General features: G+C 39.6%; 1 protein-coding gene and 1 long non-coding RNA gene across 4 annotated transcripts in view; one reads left to right on the top strand and one right to left on the bottom strand.

Moving 5' to 3' along the window:
• The window catches only part of LOC309801177, a 125,841-nt gene extending 104,865 nt beyond the window's left edge, over positions 1–20,976 (top strand). The window contains exons 3-5 of the long non-coding RNA XR_014293539.1: positions 9,932–10,062; positions 19,708–19,814; positions 20,103–20,976. This is a non-coding gene — a long non-coding RNA (uncharacterized lncRNA). The remainder of the gene's footprint in view (positions 1–9,931; positions 10,063–19,707; positions 19,815–20,102) is intronic.
• GDA (guanine deaminase) overlaps positions 1–23,416 on the bottom strand; it is a gene marked incomplete at both ends in the record, with an annotated part of 145,315 nt that overhangs the window by 36,507 nt on the left and 85,392 nt on the right. For all 3 annotated transcript variants that reach the window (XM_082615578.1, XM_082615576.1, XM_082615577.1), the window contains 4 exons: positions 11,932–11,999; positions 17,578–17,675; positions 18,912–19,019; positions 22,754–22,861. In XM_082615578.1, coding sequence (XP_082471704.1) covers positions 11,932–11,999; positions 17,578–17,675; positions 18,912–19,019; positions 22,754–22,861 — 382 coding nt within the window. The remainder of the gene's footprint in view (positions 1–11,931; positions 12,000–17,577; positions 17,676–18,911; positions 19,020–22,753; positions 22,862–23,416) is intronic.

Below are 23,416 nucleotides of genomic sequence, written 5' to 3'. Positions count from 1 at the left end.
TTTCATTTGGCTTTCTGTCTGCTGTTCTGTTTGAGTGATTAGCATTATTCTGTCTTCCAGATCACTTATTCGTTCTACTGCATTATTCAATCTGCTATACATTGCCTTTGGCTCAGCTTTCATCTCAACAAATGAGTTTTCTTATTTTTCTTGGTTCCTCTTTATAGTTTCTACTTCCCTTTTACAGTAATCTGCCTTTCTATTGATAGCCTTTTTAAATTCCTTCAGGATTTTGATTTTCTCCTTTTTGAATTCAGTGTCTGTTAGGCTGGAGAGGTCTGGTTAATTGTTCTTTCAGGGGAATTCTCTTGATCTTTTAACTGGGAGTGGTTCCTCTGCTTCTTCATTTTTCTTATGTTTATCTTACTCTATGAGTTTAGGAGAAACAATTATCTACTGTGGTCTTGCAGGGCTATTTTTATGTGGGAGCATCCCTAATTAGCCTGTGTAGGTTTAATATATTTGGTACAAGTGCTATTTTTAATATGGATGCCTGCTGCCTCTTTCCTCAGTGTGTGCTGGCCATTATCCTCTTGATGGGGGGTTTGACTGGTGTTGTGGTGATCAGAGCTGGTACTGGATGTTGAGTGGGGCCTCCTCTTTGCTCTGTGGTTGTCACAGCCTTGTGGGGGCAGGGTCTGCTCCCTAGTGGTTGGAGTAGAAGCCCCTTATCCATTTCTGAGCTGTGGTGTGAGGTAAGCAGGGTTGGAGCACTCCCACTGGGAGAGGAGCCACGGAGTATTCCTTCACCAAAGCTGTCCACCTGGGAGTGTGCTTTGGTGTGTCACCTGTCACCCATTGTACAGGCTCACAAAGTACACTGAGGTTAGCACTGCCCTTGGCTCTGCCTCCACTGTGGGAATGCCAGCAATTGCTGGTGTCCCTCAGGCATTGTTATCACAAAGCCACCAGCAGAGATCTGTAGGCACAGATCCACTGAAGTCAGATCCCAGGACTGCAGCAGTCTCACACCTGGGCTCACCATGGAAGCTATGGAGACAGCCCAGACCCTGGCCTGGCCCAGCCTCCACATGAACATACCCAAAAAGCCCACAGCTGCTAAGGCCAGACCTGTCCCAGCCACGGGAGAACCCGCCATCCACTCTGATGACTCACAGGCACTGAGTTTACAAAGCCAGTGGCAGTGGCGTAAATCCGTGTATTGTGCAGCCACAGGGAGAGATTTCAGCCCTGCTTCCTAAGTTGTGCAACCCCTGGGGCTCAGCTCTGATTTCAGCCCCACCTGTGTGTGGGCAACCCACTGGCTTGCGTGCTCCCAGAGCTCACAGAGGCGGTGCTGTGCCGCCTGAGCGAGCACGGAGAAAAAGGCTGCTATGATGGGCCCTGCCACTCCCTTCTCGTGCCCCTTAATGGTGCTCCACTTCTGTGGTGGGCCTGGGCTTCTTCTATGTACATCCCAGGTTGTGGCCGTACCACACTCCAGCCCCTTCAGGCTGTGTCCCCACAGCCAACCCCAGGTCTCTCCCTAAGTCTGTCCTCTAAAGCTCAAGTTTCAGCCCCCAGCCCCCACCTGCAACAGCAGACACGTCTCAGGCTGGGGAGTGCAGGGCAGTGGCACAGACCTTCTGGGAAGCTCTTTCTCTGTTCTGCCAGCCACAAACCAAATGTTGTGCTTTCCTCCAAGCCTCTGAAGCTTGCTTTCTGTCCCCCACCAGAGAGAGGGCTTCCTGGGTTGCAGGAACCTTTCCTCTTTTTCAGCTCCCTCCCAGGGACACAGGTCCCAGCCTGCTTCCTTTTTTTCCTTCTTCTTTCATCCTACCCAGTTAAGGTGGAGAAATTTCTCAGATAGTTTTCTGTTATCTGAGGTCTTCTGCCAGCGTTCAGTAGGTATTCTGTAAGAATTGTTTGCTGTATTTGTGGGAGGTGAGCTCCACGTCCTTCTGCTCTGCTGTCTTGATTGGACCCCTTTTTAAAATTTATTTTATTGAAGTATAGTTGATTTATATTGTTGTGTTAGTTTCTGCTGTAGAGCAAAGTAATTTAGTTATATATATATATAAACTATATTATATATATATATTCTTTTTCATATTCTTTTACATTATGGTTTATCACAGGATATTGAACATAGTCTCCTGTGCTATACAGTAGGACCTTGTTGTTTATTCATCCTATATATAATAGTTTGCATCTGCTAACCCCAAACTCCCAATCCATCCCTCCCCCAAACTTCCTCCCCCTTGGCAACCATAAGTCTGTTCTCTATGTCTGTGAGTTTGTTTCTGTTCCGTAGATACAGGAAGAGATGAGTGGGAAGGACAGGAGGACCAGGTGGTGCCTGATATCTGTACTTCCCTAAGGAATTTAGACTTGACACTGTTGGTAATGGGAGGGAATGCTTAAGGATTTTTTTTTAATTGAAGTATAGTTGATTTACATGTTTCAGGTATAAAGCAAAGTGATTCAGTTACATATATAAAACTCTATTAAAAAGTTTTATATATATATATATATATATATATATAATTCTTTTTCAGATTCTTTTCCATTGGAGGGTATTAGAAGATATTGAATATATTATTACAAGATGTTGAATATAGTTCCCTGTGCTATACAGTAGATCCTTGTTTGTTTATTTTATATATAGTAATGTGTACCTGTTAATCCCAAATTCCTAATTTCTTCCTCCCCCTATCCCCTTTGGTAACCATAAGTTTGGTTTCTATGTCTGTGGGTCTATTTCTGTTTTGTAAATAAGTTCATTTGTATCATTTTTTAGATTCCACATATAAGTGATATCATATGATATTTGTTTTTCTCTGTCTGATTTACTTCATTTAGTGTGATAATCTCTAAGTCCATCCATGTTGCTGCCAATGGCAGTATTTCACTCATTTTAATGGCTGAATAATGTTCCCTTGTATATATATATGTACCACATCTTCTTTATCCATTCCTCTGTCAGTGGACATTTAGGTTGCTTCTAAGTCTTTATTGTATATAGTGCTACAATGAACATTGGGGTGCACGTATCTTTTCAAAGTATGTTATTCTGTGGATACATGCCCAGGAGTAGGATCCCTGGATCATATGGTAGTTCTATTTTTAGTTTTCTAAGGATCCTCCATACTCTTCTCCACAATGGCTGTACCAGTTTACATTCCCACCAACAGTATAAGAGGGTTCCCTTTTCTCCACACCCCCTCCAGCATTTATTGTTTGTAGGCTTTTTGATGATGGCCATTCTGACTGATGTAAAGTGATACCTCACTGTAGTTTTTTGGGGGGTTTTTTTGGTTTTTTTTTTTTGCAGTATGCGGGCCTCTCACTGTCGGGGCCTCTCCCGTTGCGGAACACAGGCTCCGGACGCGCAGGCCCAGCGGCCATGACTCACGGACCAAGCCGCTCCGCGGCATGTGGGATCCTACCGGACCAGGACACGAACCCATGTCCCCTGCATCGGCAGGTGGACGCTCAACCACCGCGCCATCAGGGAAGCCCCTCACTGTAGTTTTGATTTGAATTTCCCTAATAACTAGTGATGTTGAGCATCTTTTCATGTGCTTTTTTGGTCTTTATCTTTTCGTTTTTTTTTTTTTTAGCTGTACCACGCAGCTTGCAGGTTCCCTGACTAGGGATTGAACCTGGGCCATGGCAGTGAAAGCGCTCAGTCCTAACCACTGGACTGCCAGGGAATTCCCTCTGTATGTCTTCTTTGGAGAAATGTCTATTTAGATCTTCTGCCCATTTTTTGATTGGGTTGTGGGTTTTTTTGATATTGAGCTGCATGAGCTGTTTGTTTATTTTGGAGATTGATTTGCAAATATTTTTCTCCCATTCTATGGGTTGTCTTTTCATTTGTTTATGGTTTGCTGTGCAGAAGCTTTTAAGTTTCATGAGGTCCCATTTGTTTATTTTTGTTTTATTTTCGTTACTCTAGGAGGTGGATCCAAAAAGATCTTGCTACAATTTATGTCAAAGAGTGTTCTGCCTGTGTTTTTCCTCTAAGAATTTTATAGTATCTGGTCTTACATTGAGGTCTTTAATCCATTTTGAGTTTATTTTTGTGAATGGAGCTAGAGAATGTTCTAATTTGAGTCTTTTATGTGTAGCTGTCCAGTTTTCCCAGCGACACTTACTGAGGAGACTGTCTTTTCTCTATTCTATATTCTTGCCTCCTTTATAATAGACTGATTGACCATAGGTGCATGGGTTTATTTCTGGGCTTTCTATCCTGTTCCATTGATCTATATTTCTGTTTTTGTTCCAGTACCATACTGTTTTGATTACTGTAGCTTTGTAGTATATAGTCTGAAGTCAGGGAGCCTGATTCCTCCAGCTCCATTTTTCTTTCTCAGGTTTGCTTTGGCTCTGTTGTCTTTTGTGTTTCCACATAAATTAAAAAATTTTTTGTTCTATTTCTGTGAAAAATGTCATTGGTAATAACAGGGATTGCATTGAATCTGTAGATTGCCTTGGGTAGTACAGTCATTTTGACAATATTGATACTTCCAATACAAGAACATGGAATATCTTTCTATCTGTTTGTGTTATCTTTTATTTCTTTCATCAGCATCTTATAGCTTTCACAATACAGGTCTTTAACCTCCTTAGGTACATTTATTCCTAGGTATTTTATTCTTTTTTATGCGATGGTAAATGGGATTGTTTCTATAATTTCTCTTTCTGATCTTTCGTTGTTAGTGTATAGAAATGCAATAGATTTCTCTGTATTAATTTTGTATCCTGCAGCCTTACTGAATTCATTGATGAGCTCTAGTACTTTTCTGTAGCATCTTTAGGATTTTCTATGTATAGTATCATGTCATATGAAAACAATGACAGTTTTATTTCTTTTCCAATTTGGATTCCTTTTCTTCTTCTCTGATTGCCATGGCTAGGACTTCTAAAACTATGTTGAATAAAAGTGGTGATTGCTTGGGGCTTCCCTGGTGGCGCAGTGGTTGAGAGTCCGTCTGCCAACGCAGGGGACACGGGTTCACGCCCCAGTCCGGGAAGATCCCACATGCTGCGAAGTGGCTAGGCACGTGAGCCATGGCCACTGGGCCTGCGCGTCTGGAGCCTGTGCTCCGCGATGGGAGAGGCCAGAACAGTGAGAAGCCCGTGTACTGCAAAAAAAAAAAAAAAAAAAAGGTGATTGCAGACATCCTTATCTTGTTCCTGATCATAGAGGAAATGGTTTCAGCTTTTCCCCACTGAGTATGATGTTAGCTGTGGGTTTGTCATATATGGCCTTTATTATATTGAGGTAGGTTCCCTCTATGCCCACTTTCTGGAGAGTTTTTATCATAGATGGTTGTTGAATTTGGTCAAAAGCTTTTTCTGCATCTATTGAGATGATCATATGGTTTTTATTCTTCAGTGTTAATGTAGTGTATCACAGTGATTGATTTGCAGATACTGAAAAGTCCTTGCATCCCTGGGATAAATCCTAGTTGATCATGGTGTGTCATCCTTTTAATGTATTGTTGGATTTGGTTTGCTAGTATTTGGTTGAGGATTTTTGAGTCTATGTTCATCAGTGATATTGGCCTGTAATTCACTTTTCTCATGGTATCGGCTGGTTTTCGTATCAGGGTGTTGGTGGCTTCCTAGAATGAATTTGGGAGTGTTCCTTCCTCTGCAAAAGGATAGTTATTAACTCTTCTCTAAATGTTTGATAGAATTCGCCTGGAAGCTATCTAGTCCTGGACTTTGGTTTGTTGGAAGCTTTTTCATCACAGTTTCAATTTCAGTACTTGTGATTGGTCTCTTCATATTTTCTATTTCTTTCTGGTTCAGTCTTGGAAGGTTGTACCTTTCTAAGAATTAGTCCATTTCTTCTGGTTTTCCATTTCATTGGCATATAGTTGCTTGTAGTAGTCTCTTATGATCCTTTGTATTTCTGTAGTGTCAACTGTAACTTCACCTTTTTCATTTCTAATTTTATTGATTTGAGCCCTCTCCCTTTTTTTCTTGATGAGTCTGGCTAAAGGTTTATCACTTTTGTTTATTTTCCCCAAAGAACCAGCTTTTATGTTCATTGATCTTTTCTTTTTTTCATTTCTCTTTCATTTATTTCTGCTCTGATCTTTATGACTTCTTTCCTTCTACTAACTTTGGATTTTCTTTGTTCTTCTTTCTCTCGGTTCTTTGGGTATAAGTTTAGATTGAGATTTTTCTTGTTTCCTGAGATAAGATTGTATAGCTATAAACTTTCCTCTTAGAACTGCTTTTGCTGTGTCCCATAGGTTTTGGATTGTTGTGTTTTCATTTTCATTTGTCTCTAGGTATTCTTTTATTTCCTCTTTGATTTCTTCAGTGATCCATCAGTTGTTTAGTAACATATAGTTTAGCCTGCACGTGTTGGTGTTTTTTTCCATTTTTTTCTTGTAGTTGATTTCTAATCTCATAGTGTTGTGGTTGGAGAAAATGCTTGATTTCAGTTTTCTTAAGTTTACTGAGGTTTGCATTGTGGCCCAGCATGTGTTCTATCCTAGAGAATGTTGCATGTGCACTTCAGAAGAATGTGTTTTTTCTGCTGCCTTTGGATGGAATGCTTCATAAATATCAATTAAGTCCATCTGCTCTCATGTGTCATTTAAGGTCTGTATTTCCTTATTGATTTTATTTCTGGATGGTCTGTCCATTGATGAAAGTTGGGTGTTAAAGGCCCCCATTATTACCCTGTTACTGTCAATTTCTCCTTTTATGGCTGTTAGCATTTACCTTAATATTATTGAGGTGCTCCTATGTTGGGTGCCTATATATTTACAATTGTTACATCTTCTTGGATTGATCCCTTTATCATTATTCAGTGTCCTTCTTTGTCTTTTGTAACAGTGTTTATTTTAAAGTTCATTTTGTCTGATATGAGTATTCCTATTCCAGCTTTCTTTTGATTTCCATTTGCAGGGGATACCTTTTTCCATCCCCTCATTTTCAGTCTGTATGTGTCCCTAGATCTGAAGTGGGTTGCTTGTAGATAGCATATATATGGGTCTTATTTTTGTATCTATTCTGCCATTCTATGTCTTTTGGTTGGAGCATTTAATCCATTTACATTTAAGGTAATTATCGACATGTATGTTCTTATTGCCATTTTGTTAATTGTTTTGGGTTTGTTTTTGCAGATCTTTTTTCTTCCCTTCCTCTTTTGTTTTGTGATTTGATGTCTAACTTTAATGTTGTGTTTGAATTCTCTTTTCTTTTGTGTGTGTATCTATTGTAGATTTTTGGTTTGCAGTTACCATGAGGTTTTGATAGATTAGTCTATATACATATGCAAGTTTGTTTTAAGCTGTTGGTCTCAATTTCAAATGCATTTCCAATATCCTGCACTTGTACTCTCCTCATGTTTGCTGGTTTTGATATATTTGTGTGTGGATGATTTCCTATGTTTACTATATGTTTGCCTTTACTGGTGAGCTTTCCCATTTCATAATTTTCTTGTTTCTAGTTGTGGCCTTTTCTTTCCTGCCTAGAAAAGTTCCTTTAGCATTTACTGTAAAGCTGGTTTGGTGGTCCTGAATTCTGTTAGCTTTTGCTTGTCTGTAAAGCTTTTGATTTCTCTGTCAAATTTGAATGAGAGCCATGCTAGGTAGAGTATTCTTGGTTATAGGTTTTTCCCTTTCATCACTTTAAATATATCATGTCACTGCCTTCTGTCCTGCATAGTTTCTGCTGAAAAATCAGCTGACAGCATACAAGGGAACTCCCGTAAGGTTACTTATTGCTTTTCTCTTGTTGCTTTTAATGTTTTCTCCTTATCTTTAATTTTTGTCAGTTTGATTAATATGTGTCTTGATGTGTTCCTCCTTGGGTTTATCCTGTATGGGACTCTGTGCTTCCTGTACTTGAGTGAGTGTTTCCTTCCCATGTTAGGGACATTTTCGACTACTATCTCTTCACGTATTTCCTCAGGCCCTTTCTCTCTCTCTTCTCCTTCTGGGACCCCTATAATGCAAATGTTGGTGTGTTTAATGTTGTCCCAGAGGTCTCTTAGACTGTCCTCATTTCTTTTCATTCTTCTTTCTTTGTTCTGCAGCAGTGGTTTCCACCAATCTGTCTTCCAGCTCACTTATTCGTTTTTCTGCCTAATTTATTCTGCTATTGATTCCTTCTAGTATGTTTTTCATTTCAGTGATTTTATTGTTCATCTGTTTGTTCTAAAGATTCTAGCTCTTTATTAAACATTTCTTGTATCCTCTCAGTCTGTGCCTCCATTCTTTTTCCAAGATCTTGAATCGTATTTACTATCATTACTATGAATTCTTTTTCATGTAGATTGCCTATCTCAACTTCACTTAGTTGTTCTTTTGGGTTTTTATCTTGTTCCTTCCTATTTTTCTGCTGTCTCATTTTGTCTAACTTTCTGTGTTTGCCGTCTCCATTCATCAGGCTGCAGGACTGTAATTCTTCTTGGTTCTGGTGTGTGCCCCGTAGTGGGTGAGATTGGTCTGGGGGCTTCTGCTGGCTTCCTGGTGGGAGGAACTGGTGCCTGCCCACTGGTGGGTGGAGCTGGGTCTTGTCCCTCTGGTGGGCAGGGCTATGTCAAGGGGTGTGTTTATAGGCAGCTTTTGGCTCAGGATGACTTTAGGCAGCCTGTCTGCTGATGGGTGGGGCTGTGTTCCCACCCTGTCTGTTGTTTGGCCTGAGGCATTCCAGCACTGAAGCCTGCAACCTGTTGGGTGAGACCAGTTCTCAGTGCCAAAATAGCTATCTCCAGGAGAGTTAATGCCTATGAGTATTCTCTGGGGCATCCGCCACCAATGTCCTTGCCCCCAGAGTGAGCCACAGCCAACCCCTACCTCCCCAGAAGACCCTCCAAGACTTGAAGATAGGTCTGGCCCAGCCTCTTATGGAGTCACTGCTTTGCTCTGGGTTCCAGTTCCTGTGAAATCTTGTGTGCTTCCTCAAATTTCCCCCTGTCCTGTGGAGCTCCTGCATTCAAGCCCCACTGGCCTTCAAAGCCAAATGCTCTGGGGGCTCCTCCTCCTGATGCCAGACCCCCAGGCTGGGGAGCATGACATGGGGCTCAGAACTCTCACTCCTGTGGGAGAACCTCTGCGATATAATTATTTTCCAGTTTGCGGGTCACCTACCTGGCAAGTATGAGATTTTATTATATGGTGAAAGCACCCGTCCTGCCATCTCGTTGTGGCTCCTTCTTTGTCTTTGGATGCAGAATATCTTTTTTGGTAGGTTCAAGTCTTTTTTGTCAATGGTTGTTCAGCAATCAGTTGTGATTGTGGTGTTTTCGTGAGAGGAGGTGAGCTCTAGTCTTTCCATTCTGCCATCTTGTCTCCTCTAGGCATCTAAATCTTCTATACCACATCTTCTTTTTCCATTCCTCTGTTGATGGACATTTAGGTTGCTTCCATGTCTTGGCTATTGTAAATAATGCTGCTGTGAACACAGGGGTGCATGTATCTTTTTGAATTACAGTTTTGTCCAAATATATGCCTAGGAGTAGGATTGCTGGATTATATGGCAACTCTGTTTTCAGTTGAGGAAGCTCCAGTTTTCCATAGTGACTGCACTAATTTACATTCCCACCAATAGGGTAGGAGCATTCCCTTTTCTTCACACCCTCTCCAGCATTTTTAACAAAATATTTTTGAGATTTATCCATATTCTGCATTCTGTTTTTAGAATGCTGAATAATATTTAATTGTATAAATATGCCACATTTGTCTGTCTGTCCTCCTGTTGGAAGGTGTTTGGACTATTTCCAGTTTGGGGCTATTATGAATAAAGATATTATAAATATTCTTGTACAACTATTTGTGCAAATATGTGTGTCCATTTCTCTAGGGTAAATACCCAACATGGAATTACTGATATATATTTAATTTTATAAGAGACTGCCAAACAGTCCTCTACATCGGTTGTACCATTTAATCTCCCTGCAGTAGTGTATGAGGGTCTATCTACATGCTTCTTATTCTTTTTTTCTTTTCTTTTTCAGTTTTCTTCTTTCATTTTCAAATTTTCCATCAAAACTCATGGTCTTTTCATACTGCCATGTCTTCTTGCACTCTACGGATGATAGCAATTTTCTGAACTCATTCTGGATCCTGAAGTAGATGCTTTTCAGAGGTATGTTCATCTTATTCTTTTTGATACTTCTTTCTCTTGTTTTGCAATATTTTTGTGAAGCTTCATGAGGGTTTCTGCTATTTAATATTTGAGAAAGTCCAGATCTGCCTCTATTTCTTATAGACATGGTGAATGATCCATTCTTGGACCTGCTCTCTGTCCACAGTATAAGTTAAATAATCTACTGAAGTCCAAAGCAGAAGGACAAGTTTATACATAAAGGTCATGTTTAGGTAATACTGGTGCATAGGATGGCTGTTACAACAGAGACTATGTAAAATGCAACAACATTCTCCAAGTTAATATGATAATATATCATATTTAATCAAACCTTTAATCAGGAAACCAACATTACTTTTTCCCTTTAAGCCAATCTTTGTTAACCACTGCAACATGCCAGGTATGTGCTAACCACCTCACACACATTTTTTTTTCACTTAAGCCTCAAAACAAGGTTGTAACATAGACATTATTATAATTATTGTTGTTCTTGTTATAGAAATTAGGAAACAAAGCCTTAGAAAATTAAGGTAATTTGCTCAAGGTCTTACAGCTAATAAGTGACATAGCTTTACCTAATCATTTTAGACCAACACTATACAACCCAAAATCAAGAACTGGAAACATGTGATGAACTTAAATCATGGAGACCAAAATCCTAGAAAATTTGAAAGCAGTACATCTGATTTTTGCATTTCTACCAAATTTTCCATTAATTGACAAAAACTTTTGGCCACTTTTTTCTTATTGATTAAAGCTTTTCTGTGAAGTTAAAAATAACTGGTTTCCTGCCTTAATACCTGAGACTATATCCAGGTACTACACAATCTCAATGATTCAAGGCTTAAATTCAAAATTTTAAGAATTTTAATTGCTCTGATTCATGTAAAATTGAGAAAAACTTCTAATCTAGCACACCTCTTTAAAATTATAGATAAATCACTTTGTATTATTGTATGTCTTACCAATATTGCTTGGTATAAAAATTAACTGAGACTTGAGTTATTGCAGAAAATGATAAAAACCATTATTGTCAATATGCAGACATTCTGGTGCTCTTACATATCAGGAAGACAAATGCATCAAGAATGAAAAATAAGACCTTGTGCCCCACAGCCATTTAAAAAAAATTTTTTTTTAGTTCATTCACACACAGTGATTAAAAAGAAAGGTTCACAGTGGATGCCTAAACATTTGGGCCTGACTGACACTTCTAAAGTGAGCAGCACTATACACACTCAAGAAAAACAATTCAAATGTACTGTGAAAAAAAAGGAGACATCACTAATTCATCAGCCACCTAGACTGTCCTTCAGCCTAGCAAACATCAGACTGCCTGTGGGAATTAGAATCTCATTTTGTTAAAAACTGCTTAAAAGCAAAGCATGCTTTTTAACATATCTATATCTTAGAGTTCTCCGTTATGGCATAGACTGAATTTGTGCTCACTACTGGCAAAGTTGAATAATTTTCTTTTGAGACAGTATTTGTGATGACACAACTATTGAAAACCAAAAACATACAAATCCAAACCATTGAAATTTAGCAGGAAGGACAAAACAACAAAAAAAAACAAGGACTTTTCAAAAAGAATCTCTAAAACACTTGAGAAGGACTTATCCTTTTTAGCCCCATGTCTGAATAGTAAACATGGTTAATGGCTTTCAAGAGGTTAATGTCATCAAAACTTTTCCCTTCGCATACACTTTCTTACTGCTTCCAACCTCATTATTTTATTAGCTCTGGATATGACTACCAGAAAATAAAACTAAGTCTTTTAAAACACAGAACTATTACTTGAAAATTAGTCACATTTGAAAGTTATGCACTTAACCACTTTGCCATGGTTCCTCATGGGAAACTACTAACCTGTACCCAGCCCTATCTTCACTCCATGTTTCAGGACCTCTGGCACATTGAGAAGGCCACTGCTGAGCCTGTAGAGAGAGGAGACAGTCAGAACAAGGAGACCCACGTGGGTCCAACAAGAGAAGGGCACTAACAAAAATGATGGTGATATCACTGAAAATTATGATTCCCATCTCAGCTCTAATGCTGACACAAACACTTAGTCAAATCAGACCATCCGAGTCCTGGAGTAAAAAAGGATCATGAAGGAGTTTGAACCATTGAGCAGAGGTTAATATCAGGAGGGTACAAAGCAGCAAGAATTAGAAGGGAGAGCAGGGGATCATTTGTAAGGAAAAATAAATGAAGAAATTAAATCTTGCAACTAGTTCAAAAATTTTTGCAATTTTAAATATGTTTTCAGCTTAAGATACAAATGACAAAATTGTAAGATATTTAAAGTGTACAACATGATGAGTTGATATATGTATACATTGCGAGAGGATTTCCCCCCGCTGAGTCGACCAACACATCTATCACCTCACATATTTACCTTTTTTATTTTTGAGAACATACAAGTTCTACTCTCTTAGCAAATTTCAGTTATACAATATGGTGTTATCAACTATAGGTCTTTATTTTTTTTTTTAACCAACCCATCCTTCTATGCTAGGAAGTGGAAATTATAAAGTGTTGCCTTTCCTCTTCTTCCTGGGAACATTTGTTGCCCTGAATGAGTAGCGACTTGCAAGATCAAAGAAAGAGGGGTATAGCTGGAAGAGGGGGTGCAGGTTGTAAGTCAGGGCCTGGTGGTTCAAATGCTACTTCTGAGGACAGCAGCAACTAGGAGAGATGGTTCCTGGACTGAATTCCGGAGCTCGTGACCCTGACTCAGTAGATGTGCTGCCTTTCTAAAGAGACAAAGAAAAGCTAAAGCAATCCTTAAAAGTCTGAGAAGATGCAAAGGTCAAAGTCTGCTTGAAAATCCACATAATTATCATTTTCAAACTGCCAGTGCACATGCAATAAATCTCTCAAAGTGGTTGGAGAAAGAATAACAGTGACCATTCAAACCAAAATATTAGCCATAAAGAAATTTTACTTCAAACCTCAGTTTGCAAAACTGGGTCATGTTTTAATTTAGATGTTGTGTAACTAAACCCACAGGATGTTAAACCCTTCCCCTAACTGGTCACTAGACCATAATTATGGTCACTAAGCTGTACACAGGCAAGATTCCCTGTTACGTATGGCCACTTTATGTCTGAAAACTAAAAGCCTCTGGAACCTCTCAAAACACTCCAGAAACACATTGCTGTGGCTCTCATGCCTTTCCCATACTGCCACTGATGTAGAACATTTTCATTTGCAAAGTTCCTAGACTTCTGACTGCTGGCACCTCCTGCTCTTTGCCTGGAGGCTCTTTCACTCGGCTAGAGCCCGCTTGCCCTTGATTGGGGAAGGTCCAAAGTTGCAGGGACTTCATGCCACTGCGTACCCACCCAGCAGCCCTCCACCAATAACTGATAAGTTTAGGTATAATTACTCCAGCTCCCCCACCCCTTGGGCAGGTTGTCTTTGAGGTCTGCTTTGTACACTGGCTCCCTGAGTTTTCCGGAAGGATTAAATTCCAGGAACCCATGGTGGTAACTAGCTTGGTGACGTGCTCTTTACTGTCTTCCTTCCCTTCTCTGTCTCACCCCATAAAGGTGCTTCTAGGATCACCTCCCAAATAAATTACTTGTACATAAATCCTCACATCATGTTCTGCTTCTGCAAGAACTCTAAAACAAGTAAGGATATGAAGTAATCCTCAAAATATGAAAATCTAAAAACTACAGGCCAATATCACTGATGAACATAGATGCAAAAATCCTTAACAAAATACTGGCAAACAGAATCCAACCACACATTAAAAGGATCATACACCATGATCAAGTGGAGTTTATCCCACGAAGGCAAGGATTCTTCAATATACACAATCAATGTGATACACCATATTAACAAATTGAAGGATAAAAACCATATGATCATCTCAATAGATGCAGAGAAAACTTTTGACAAAATTAAACACCCATTTATGATAAAAACCCTCCAGAAAGTAGGCATAGAGGGAACTTTCCTCAACATAATAAAGGCCATATATGACACACCCACAGCCAACATCATCCTCAACGGGGAAAAACTGAAAACATTTCCTCTAAGATCAGGAACAAGACAAGGTTGTCCACTCTCACCACTGTTATTCAACATAGTTTTGGAACTTTTAGCCACAGCAATCAGAGAAGAAAAAGAAATAAGAGGAATCCAAACTGGAAAAGAAGTAAAGCTGTCACTGTTTGCAGATGACATGATACTATACATAGAGAATCCTAAAGATACTACCAGAAAACTACTAGAGCTAATCAATGAATTTGGTAAAGTAGCAGAATACAAAATTAATGCACAGAAATCTCTTGCATTCCTATACACTAATGATGAAAAATCTGAAAGTGAAATTAAGAAAACACTCCCATTTACCACGGCAACAAAAAGAATAAAATACCTAGGAATAAACCTACCTAAGGAGACAAAAGACCTGTATGCAGAAAATTATAAGACACCGATGAAAGAAATTAAAGATGATACAAATAGATGGAGAGATATACCATGTTGTTGGATTGGAAGAATCAACATTGTGAAAATGACTCTACTACCCAAAGCAATCTACAGATTCAATGCAATCCCTATCAAACTACCACTGGCATTTTTCACAGAACTAGAACAAAAAATTTCACAATTTGTATGGAAACACAAAAGACCCCGAATAGCCAAAGCCATCTTGAGAAAGAAAAACGGAGCTGGAGGAATTAGGCTCCCTGACTTCAGACTATACTAAAAGCTACAGTAATCAAGACTGTATGGTACTGGCACAGAAACAGGAAGATAGATCAATGGAACAGGATAGAAAGCCCAGAGATAAACCCACAAACATATGGTCACCTTATCTTTGATAAAGGAGACAAGAATATACAGTGGAGAAAAGACAGCCTCTTTGATAAGTGGTGCTGGGAAAACTGGGTAGCTACATGTAAAAGAATGAAATTAGAACACTCTCTAACACCATACACAAAAATAAACTGAAAATGGATTAAAGACCTAAATGTAAGGCCAGACACTATTAAACTCTTAGAGGAAAACATAGGCAGAACACTCCATGACATAAATCACAGCAAGGTCCTTTTTGACCCACCTCCTAACGAAATGGAAATAAAAACAAAAAGAAACAAATGGGACCTAATGAAACTTAAAAGCTTTTGCACAGCAGAGGAAACCATAAACAAGATGAAAAGACAACCCTCAGAATGGGAGAAAATATTTGCAAATGAAGCAACTGACAAAAGATTAATCTCCAAAATTTACAAGCAGCTCATGCAGCTCAATATAAAAAAAACCCAAAACAACCCAATCCAAAAATGGGCAGAAGACCTAAATAGACATTTCTCCAAAGAAGATATACAGATTGCCAACAAACACATGAAAGAATGCTCAACCTCTTTAATCATTAGAGAAATGCAAATCAAAACTACAATGAGGTATCATCTCACACTGGTCAGAATGGCCATCATCAAAAAATCTACAAACAATAAATGCTGGAGAGGGTGTTGGGAAAAGGGAACCCTCTTGCACTGTTGGTGGGAATGTAAATTGATACAGCCACTATGGAGAACAGTATGGAGGTTCCTTAAAAAACTAAAAATAGAACTACCATATGACCCAGCAATCCCACTACTGGGCATATACCCTGAGAAAACTATAATTCAAAAAGAGTCACATACCACAATGTTCATTGCAGCACTCTTTACAACAGCCAGGACATGGAAGCAACCTAAGTGTCCATCGACAGATGAATGGATAAAGATGTGGCACGTGTATACAATGGAATATTACTCAGCCATAAAAAGAAACGAAATTGAGCTATTTGTAATGAGGTGGATGGACCTAGAGTCTGTCATACAGAGTGAAGTAAGTCAGAAAGAGAAAGACAAATACCATATGCTAACACATATATATGGAATCTAAGAAATAAAAAAATGTCATGAAGAACCTAGGGGTAAGACAGGAGTAAAGACACAGACCTACTAGAGAATGGACATGAGGATATGGGGAGGGGGAAGGGTAAGCTGTGACAAAGTGAGAGAGTGGCATGGACATATATACACTACCAAACATAAAATAGATAGCTAGTGGGAAGCAGCCGCATAGCACATAGAGATCAGCTCGGTGCTTTGTGACCACCTGGATGGGTGGGATAGGGAGGGTGGGAGGGAGGGAGATGCAAGAGGGAGGAGATATGGGAACATATGTATATGTATAACTGATTCGCTTTGTTATAAAACAGAAACTAACACCATTGTAAAGCAATTATACTCCAATAAAGATGTAAAATAAAAAATACCGTATGCTAACACATATATATGGAATCTAAGAAGAAAAAAAAAAGGTCATGAAGAACCTAAAGGCAATATGGGAATAAAGATGCAGACCTACTAGAGAATGGACTTGAGGATATGGGGAGGGGGAAGGGTAAGCTGTGACAAAGTGAGAGAGTGGCATGGACATATATACACTACCAAACGTAAAACAGATAGCTAGTGGGAAGCAGCCGCACAGCACAGGGAGATCAGCTTGGTGCTTTATGACCACCTAGAGGGGTGGGATAGGGAAGGTGGGAAGGAGGGAGATGCAAGAGGGAAGAGATATGGGGATATATGCATACATATAGCTGATTCACTTTGTCTTACAGCAGAAACTAACACACCATTGTAAAGCAATTATACTCCAATAAAGATGTTTAAAAAAAAATCTAGCAGAAGCTAATAAATTTATTGAATGAATATATGAATAATCCACCCCAACCTGCCTCTAGCTCTGTTCTGGGCCAACTAACACAAGAAATGAGAAATCCTTTCTGTATCTAATCAGGGAGCATGAATTCTTAGCCTAGCGTCCAAGGATTGGCATTATGGAATCTTTGAATTACCTGCCATTAGATGCAGCATTTTTGTGTCTATGGGCTTTTTTTTCTGAAGATCCAGACCACAAGTTTCATCTGATTCCCTTATGCATCTATAACCTTTCAAAGGTTAAGAACCAGGTATAAATATTTTGTTTGGGCGAATTACAGTAGGACAAGGCCCCTCCTAAGTGCACCTCGTCAGATATAGCAGCATGCATGACATTTACTGAAGGGTGCTGGCTTCTAGTAGCATTGCACCATTTCTGATAATGTGCACATTTCTAGTAGTTTGTACAACACAAAGTAGTATGAGGTCAGTACACTCTCTCTGGAACACCTGGTTGGCACATCCACTCTTTCGGTCCTTAGCTCTAAGTTCTCAGTGCTATTGGTTTTGAACTCTGTTTCCTATTGTTCTGTTTTGTGCAAACTCAGAAATTTTAAGAGATGTGGTGCTCTTCAAATGCATACTCTGCAAAAAATAGCCTCTTTTAAGTGCTGTCTCCCCAGTACAGTATAGGTAGGTATCCTTCTATCTAGTTCACATCCCAATTGAACATAACTACGGAAGAGAGATACTGGAGGAATGACTGAGAAAACAAAGGTATTTGGCTGCTACTTTGCAACCCAAACGTTCATAATCTACTAATCAATAATTGCCTACTTACGATAAGTTAGAATTGGGACAATGCGAGATGGATGCTCCTCGTTCCCTGAATACATCCAGTTCTTCTTCAGAAAGGTAGCAGCCATGTGCCATCACTGTCTGGAGAGAAGAGCATCCTATATGGAGTCTACCACTCAAAAATGCTTAAGTCAGTCCTCACTCACAACAAGATATAGGTGCACATAAAAGCTGTGACTTATCTGTTATCATCTTCACAAGAACATTGATGATTACCTGTATGTATAAAATCACTGTGTACAAATTACACCTCAGAAAAGGCCTGTGAAAACATTGGATTATGAAAGTCCCACCCATTTGTGGATCTTTTTCTCTCTTTTTTAATCTATAAAATAAATGAGGGTTGGTCCAGTTGACCTCTATGCAAGTAAAATTAACATGCAAATTGAAGGCTAATTTATTAATTATATAGAAATATATGTAGAGAAGGATGAAAATTATGATGTAGCATAAATAAGATCTATGCAGAGTATTAACCTTTCAAATCAGTCACATTCAGATCTCTGAGCACAAAGTCCCTAAGAATTTATTTGCTGTAATAGTTAAACTCTCCATGCAGTTCATACATTTCATTAAATGCCAAGGCCAGGGGGTATATTGTTGTAATGAGGTCTCTCCTCACTCGTATTAATTTTTTTAACTTAAAATTGTTTAATTATAAATGTAGTAATACTCATTTCTTTTACAAAGCAATCTTAGAGTGTTTAAAAATAAAATGTAAAAAGTCCTCTGCTTTCTCCCTCAGGAAGAATCACTTTTAACGTTCAATGTGTGTCTTCCAGACAGTGTTTACTAAGTGAGCACGCACCCGCACGTATACACACATATCAAACAATACTGTACACTCTTCCTTGTAAGTAAGTCTGTATACTTCATTCTTTGTGAATGTTGGATAAAATTCTAATTATGTTCTGTAATTTAAACACTTTCCCACTGATAGCCATTTTTTAACTTTCATATGTAATTAACATCCCTATTCATAGTCCTTACAGAATGGATCTTCAGAAATACATTTTCTAACTCAAAGGAATGCACATTTACATTCTAATGGATACTGACAAAATGTCCTTGGACCACATGACATTCCCACCTCAAAGAAGCTTTTAGATTTATTTACCAATAAATTTAATGATTTATTCATTAGGGATGAAACTTCAGGCCCATTTTTAATTCTGCGCACACATGCATAAGCACACTCTGTACTTTAGTTTGGCAAAAGCACGTGTATTATAGAAGTCTGAAGATTACTACTGAGATTTTAAAATTTAGATAAATATGCCCTGCTTCATATAGATTATATCATGATGTACAACTTACCTTATTTGTCAGAAGGTTGTTTTTATCATACACATCTGTGTAGTTTTTATAACCAGGGTATAAGTTTTTCACAGCTTTAACTTCATCACGATTTTCACTTATATGGCTCTAAAAGAAAAGAAGTATTTTCAATTTTTTAATGTAAAATACCATTAGAAATTATACTTCCTACCCCCAAATGATATGGATGGTTCCTACTTGCCTATGTAAAAAAAATGATTCTTGTGTATTTTATTTGAAACAATTCTTATTATATAAGATATATATGACAAAGAAACTATGAAAATGTAATTATATGAACATGTAATATCCTAACCCTAACCCATGTAATGTTTTTCTGACAAAGTCTTTTCAAATTCCAAACTATAGCAAGAATAAGTAAAAATAAAAACTACTCCTTGAAGAGAGTCAAGAGCCTAGCTACTCATGGTCACCTACTTCTTCTGGTGTTGGCCGTTTAAGAAGAGTTCATTGGCCATCAAAAGGACAGATCATGGTTCACTCATAGAAAGCTGAAATTTGAATTAAAAAGCTGAATTTTAGCCCAAGTTCTGACCCTAGTTATGTGTCTTAGGGTTGAGCCCATTGTTTTCTTTGGGCCTCCATTTTCTCACCTCTCAAATAAAAGGGTTGGGATAGATGAGTGATTTTCCAAATTCTTTTAGCTTTAGATGTGTTATTCTTATTTTAAAAAATCATAGAAATTCAATATGTAAACAGCATAAACAAGTTGCTACGCAGGATGAAGCAGGGTTAGGACTCTGGGACCCTGTCCCCATTCTATCCCCTTTGTCAGCTTCCAGGATGAGTTCTTCTGCAGGAAACAGTTTGAAAATAACAGAGCTAGGCAGTCCTGCGGTCGTCAAGAAAGAGCCTATAAGAATCCACACGCAAGCAAAACAAGTGAGTCCTGGCCCCCGCACTGTCCTTTCTCCAGGGCATCACAAACCTGAGACAGCATAAAGTGTTTTGGAGACACAACGTAAGTGTAACCATCCCAACCCCTCACTTAAAACAAAAATCATTTCTGACCAACTGGTGATGACCATATATTAATGGGAAATAACTCATGAGCAAGTTACCACTTCCAAGAACAGCAATGCCATTTCCCTTTCTCCTTGAGGTAGAGTATGCATAACCAAATAAATAAAACAACAGCAATGGACTAAAAACAGAATGTTCTACCTGCAGAATGAGTTCTATCCTTGGCCTTGAGGAACTCCAGACCACTGAAGAAATGGGCATGGGCATCAGAAGAGATTTGTGTCATTTTGGTAGATTTGAGTATATGCAGTTATACACATATATACAACGCCAGTAAGTATATACTTGATTTTGTTGTGTGTTTCTGGGATTCAGGACACACGAACCCAAAATGTGCCACCTTGGAATACTGAATACTTTATGCCAAAGGAGTTTGAGAAAATGGCAGAAGCAGGAAGGTCACTCTGATTTTGCCCCCACCCTTTTCCCCTGAAACGGGTCAAAAAACTTGTAAATGAGAGGCGCCTGCCCTATACATAGAGGAAAGGAGCATCTTTATCTCTGAAGACAAAGGGAACCAAGAAGATAAAGGCCTTGCTAAGTTTCCCCCAGTTTACTATACTTACCTCGTACTCCTTAACTTATGTTCCTCCAGGACTGTACATTTGTCACCACACCTAACATAAAAATACTCAGGTCTGTTTCTTTGTGTCTTTGTTTCCTTATAAAGGCTCCTGTGCCATGTAAACCTTATATGAAATAAATTTGTATGCTTTTCTCCTGTTTAGCTTTGTCAGTTTAGCTTTCAGGCCCAGCCAGGGACCCTAAATAGGTCAAGGATAACTTTTTCCTCCCCTGTAATTGTGTGGGATTGAATATCATAGCCCATCAAAAAAAGGGGGGGGAATGAAAATAGTAATGAGTCCTAACAAGATAAACTTAAAAAAAAAAAAACACTTCCACCCTAAAAAATGATAAAGGATCTATGTGTTGCCTTTCCCCGATATGCCCTTTGTTTTAAGATAGCTCTTAAGAGGGAGAATTTTAGTGCAGTATGGGGGCAGGGGAGCTCCCAATTTTAACCCAGCTGGAAGATTTAGAAAGTGTTTTATTCCTAAATTGCAACCGCTTAATGACAAAGTAAGATATACTGTTTTGTTCCTGATTTTAAATTAAGAAACTTGGAACAAAAGGGCTTTTAAATCCGTTTGGGTAAGGTGGAAATTAGGTTCTTTTTGCTTTTCAAATAATAGACGGTTCCTCCAAAAAGGAAGGACTAGAACACTGAGAAAGTATCAAATAAAAGAGAGCAGGAAAGAAATGCATTAAATGTATCCTACAGAGACCAGGTAACCAGTTTGCCATTGATCTTGCTTGGTTACTTAAGATGTCCTCATCTCTCGGAGCCAGATCAGAGAAGATTGAAGGCAAAAGGAACTTCAGGTTTCTTAACTTTTTTTAACTAAAAAATTAAAGAACTAGATTTAGGTGATATCTGTAAGGGACCTTATGTCCTATGATGCTGTATCTTGAGATCTTATGGGGCTAAAGGCAGGCCGCCCCCAAGATGTGCCACTCTGGCATGTAGATTATTATTTGTAAGGCCAACTGGCCCGAGGCAGGGGAACGCAATCAGATTCACAGGTTGCATCAGACCGAAACTCTCCGGACCACCCAGTTCCAGAAACTGACCTGGAGACATTCCGGACCACCCAGTTCCAGGTACTGACCTGGGGACTTTCCACCCAGCCCAACCTTCCCGCCTTTCGAGGGGCGGGACTAACGGTCCCAAGACTGATGCAACCGGCACCAGATATTGCCACGATACCCAAAGAGACCACCAAATAAGGAATACCCTGCGCCCCCCCAGATTCACCACACCCCTTTCCCTTCTTCCCCTATAAAATCTTGCCCAACCCTCGCCCAGGTGCGACTTCTCTGGCCCTTTTCTCTCAGACCAGTGAACCTCGCCCGGGAGCGCCCCCTAATAAAGCTCACTTGAAGCTTTCCTCTGTTTCGCGATGCCGTTTGTTAAGATCCGACCTTACATTATTATTATTATTATTTGCGGTACGTGGGCCTCCCACCGCTGTGGCCTCTCCTGCCGCGGAGCACAGGCTCCGGACGCGCAGGCCCAGCGGCCATGGCTCACGGGCCCAGCCGCTCCGCGGCACGTGGGATCCTCCCGGACCGGGGCACGAACCCGCGCCCCCCTCATCGGCAGGCAGACTCCCAACCACTGTGCCACCAGGGAAGCCCATGTAGATTATTTTGAGTTAAAAACCAATCAAGGTCCAAAAGACTTAGGAAGAACCTTTGAACTCCCTCCTTACCACCTAAAAGAATTTAAGATAGGAGGCCTGTCCCAGGAAGGAGCTATTACCATAGATAACCGTAGTAAGGTATTAGGCATGGTAGACAAGAGGGACCTAGCAAAGCCCATTTGAACAAACTTGTCTGTGTCCCATTGTCTTTGAATGGTTCAGCAAACTTTTGTTTACCAAATATTAACTCTTTTTATCTTCCAGTGAATTACCTTATTTCCCCTTGAAACCTCAGACCCCTGCTTCCTTCTACTTAGTCCAGAATATATATATACCTCACCTTGCCTTTCTGTCTTTGGAATTCTTCATACTTACTTGGATTTCCTGTATGCACATAATAAATTTGATTTTCTCCTGTTAATCTGCTTTATGTCATGTTAATTGCCAACCAAAAGAACTAAAAGAGAAAAGGGGAAACCCACCTCCTCCATAACCTCAGTAAAAGAATTGGAGATTACGAGATTACTGCCAGAATTTAGGGTACAGAGAAGTCTTGCAGGTCTAGACAGAGGCAAATAGGAGAAAAGTGCCCACCTGAATGTGCAAATCACGGGTCTTCGCGATGTTTCCAAGTTCACCCAACAAAGTCTCAGAGCAGGAAAGGGAAAAACGTGGTGTCACTATGGGCTGCACTCTAGAATACTGGAAATAATCAAAAACACTTGGTAAGGAAATGCATATCATACCACAAAATGATTTTATGTCTTCATCTCTAGGGATAGTCCTTCATTCCAGGAGTGGATAGAAGCGCTGGGTTTCATGGAAATGGCTCATGGATGAGAACAAGGAAGGGTATATTCTGTAGCACCAAGTTCAGTAGAAGAAGATCCCATCTCAAATGCAAGGCACATGAAGGCTCAGACCAGGCCTAGACTGGGTGGCTTTTATGAAGAGGATTAGGAGGCAGAGGAGACGTTTTAAGGGAGAGTGCTGGGAAGACTAAGAATGAAGTGGTGGCCTGTTCCCCTTTCGACATCTTGGGGTGGTATGCTGGCCATGGCCTCCCTGAGGACTGTTAATTAGTTGCAGGCATGGCTCTGATGTCACCTTTGAGGCTGAGCAGTAGAGAAGGATTCATAGAAGAGCGGCAAGGATAACGATCCACAAAGCTGCACCTAGGTCTCCCAAGATTAGACTGAAAGAAATACTGAGGTTTTCTATGGCTTCCAATCAGACCTTAAAAAATGGTGAGGCCTC

The sequence above is a fragment of the Mesoplodon mirus genome, assembly GCF_964341445.2.
Source record: "Mesoplodon mirus genome assembly, chromosome: 1".
Taxonomy (NCBI): Eukaryota; Metazoa; Chordata; class Mammalia; order Artiodactyla; family Ziphiidae; genus Mesoplodon; species Mesoplodon mirus.
Note: the sequence above shows the minus strand (reverse complement) of the source record. Positions and strands in the feature narration are given on the sequence as shown.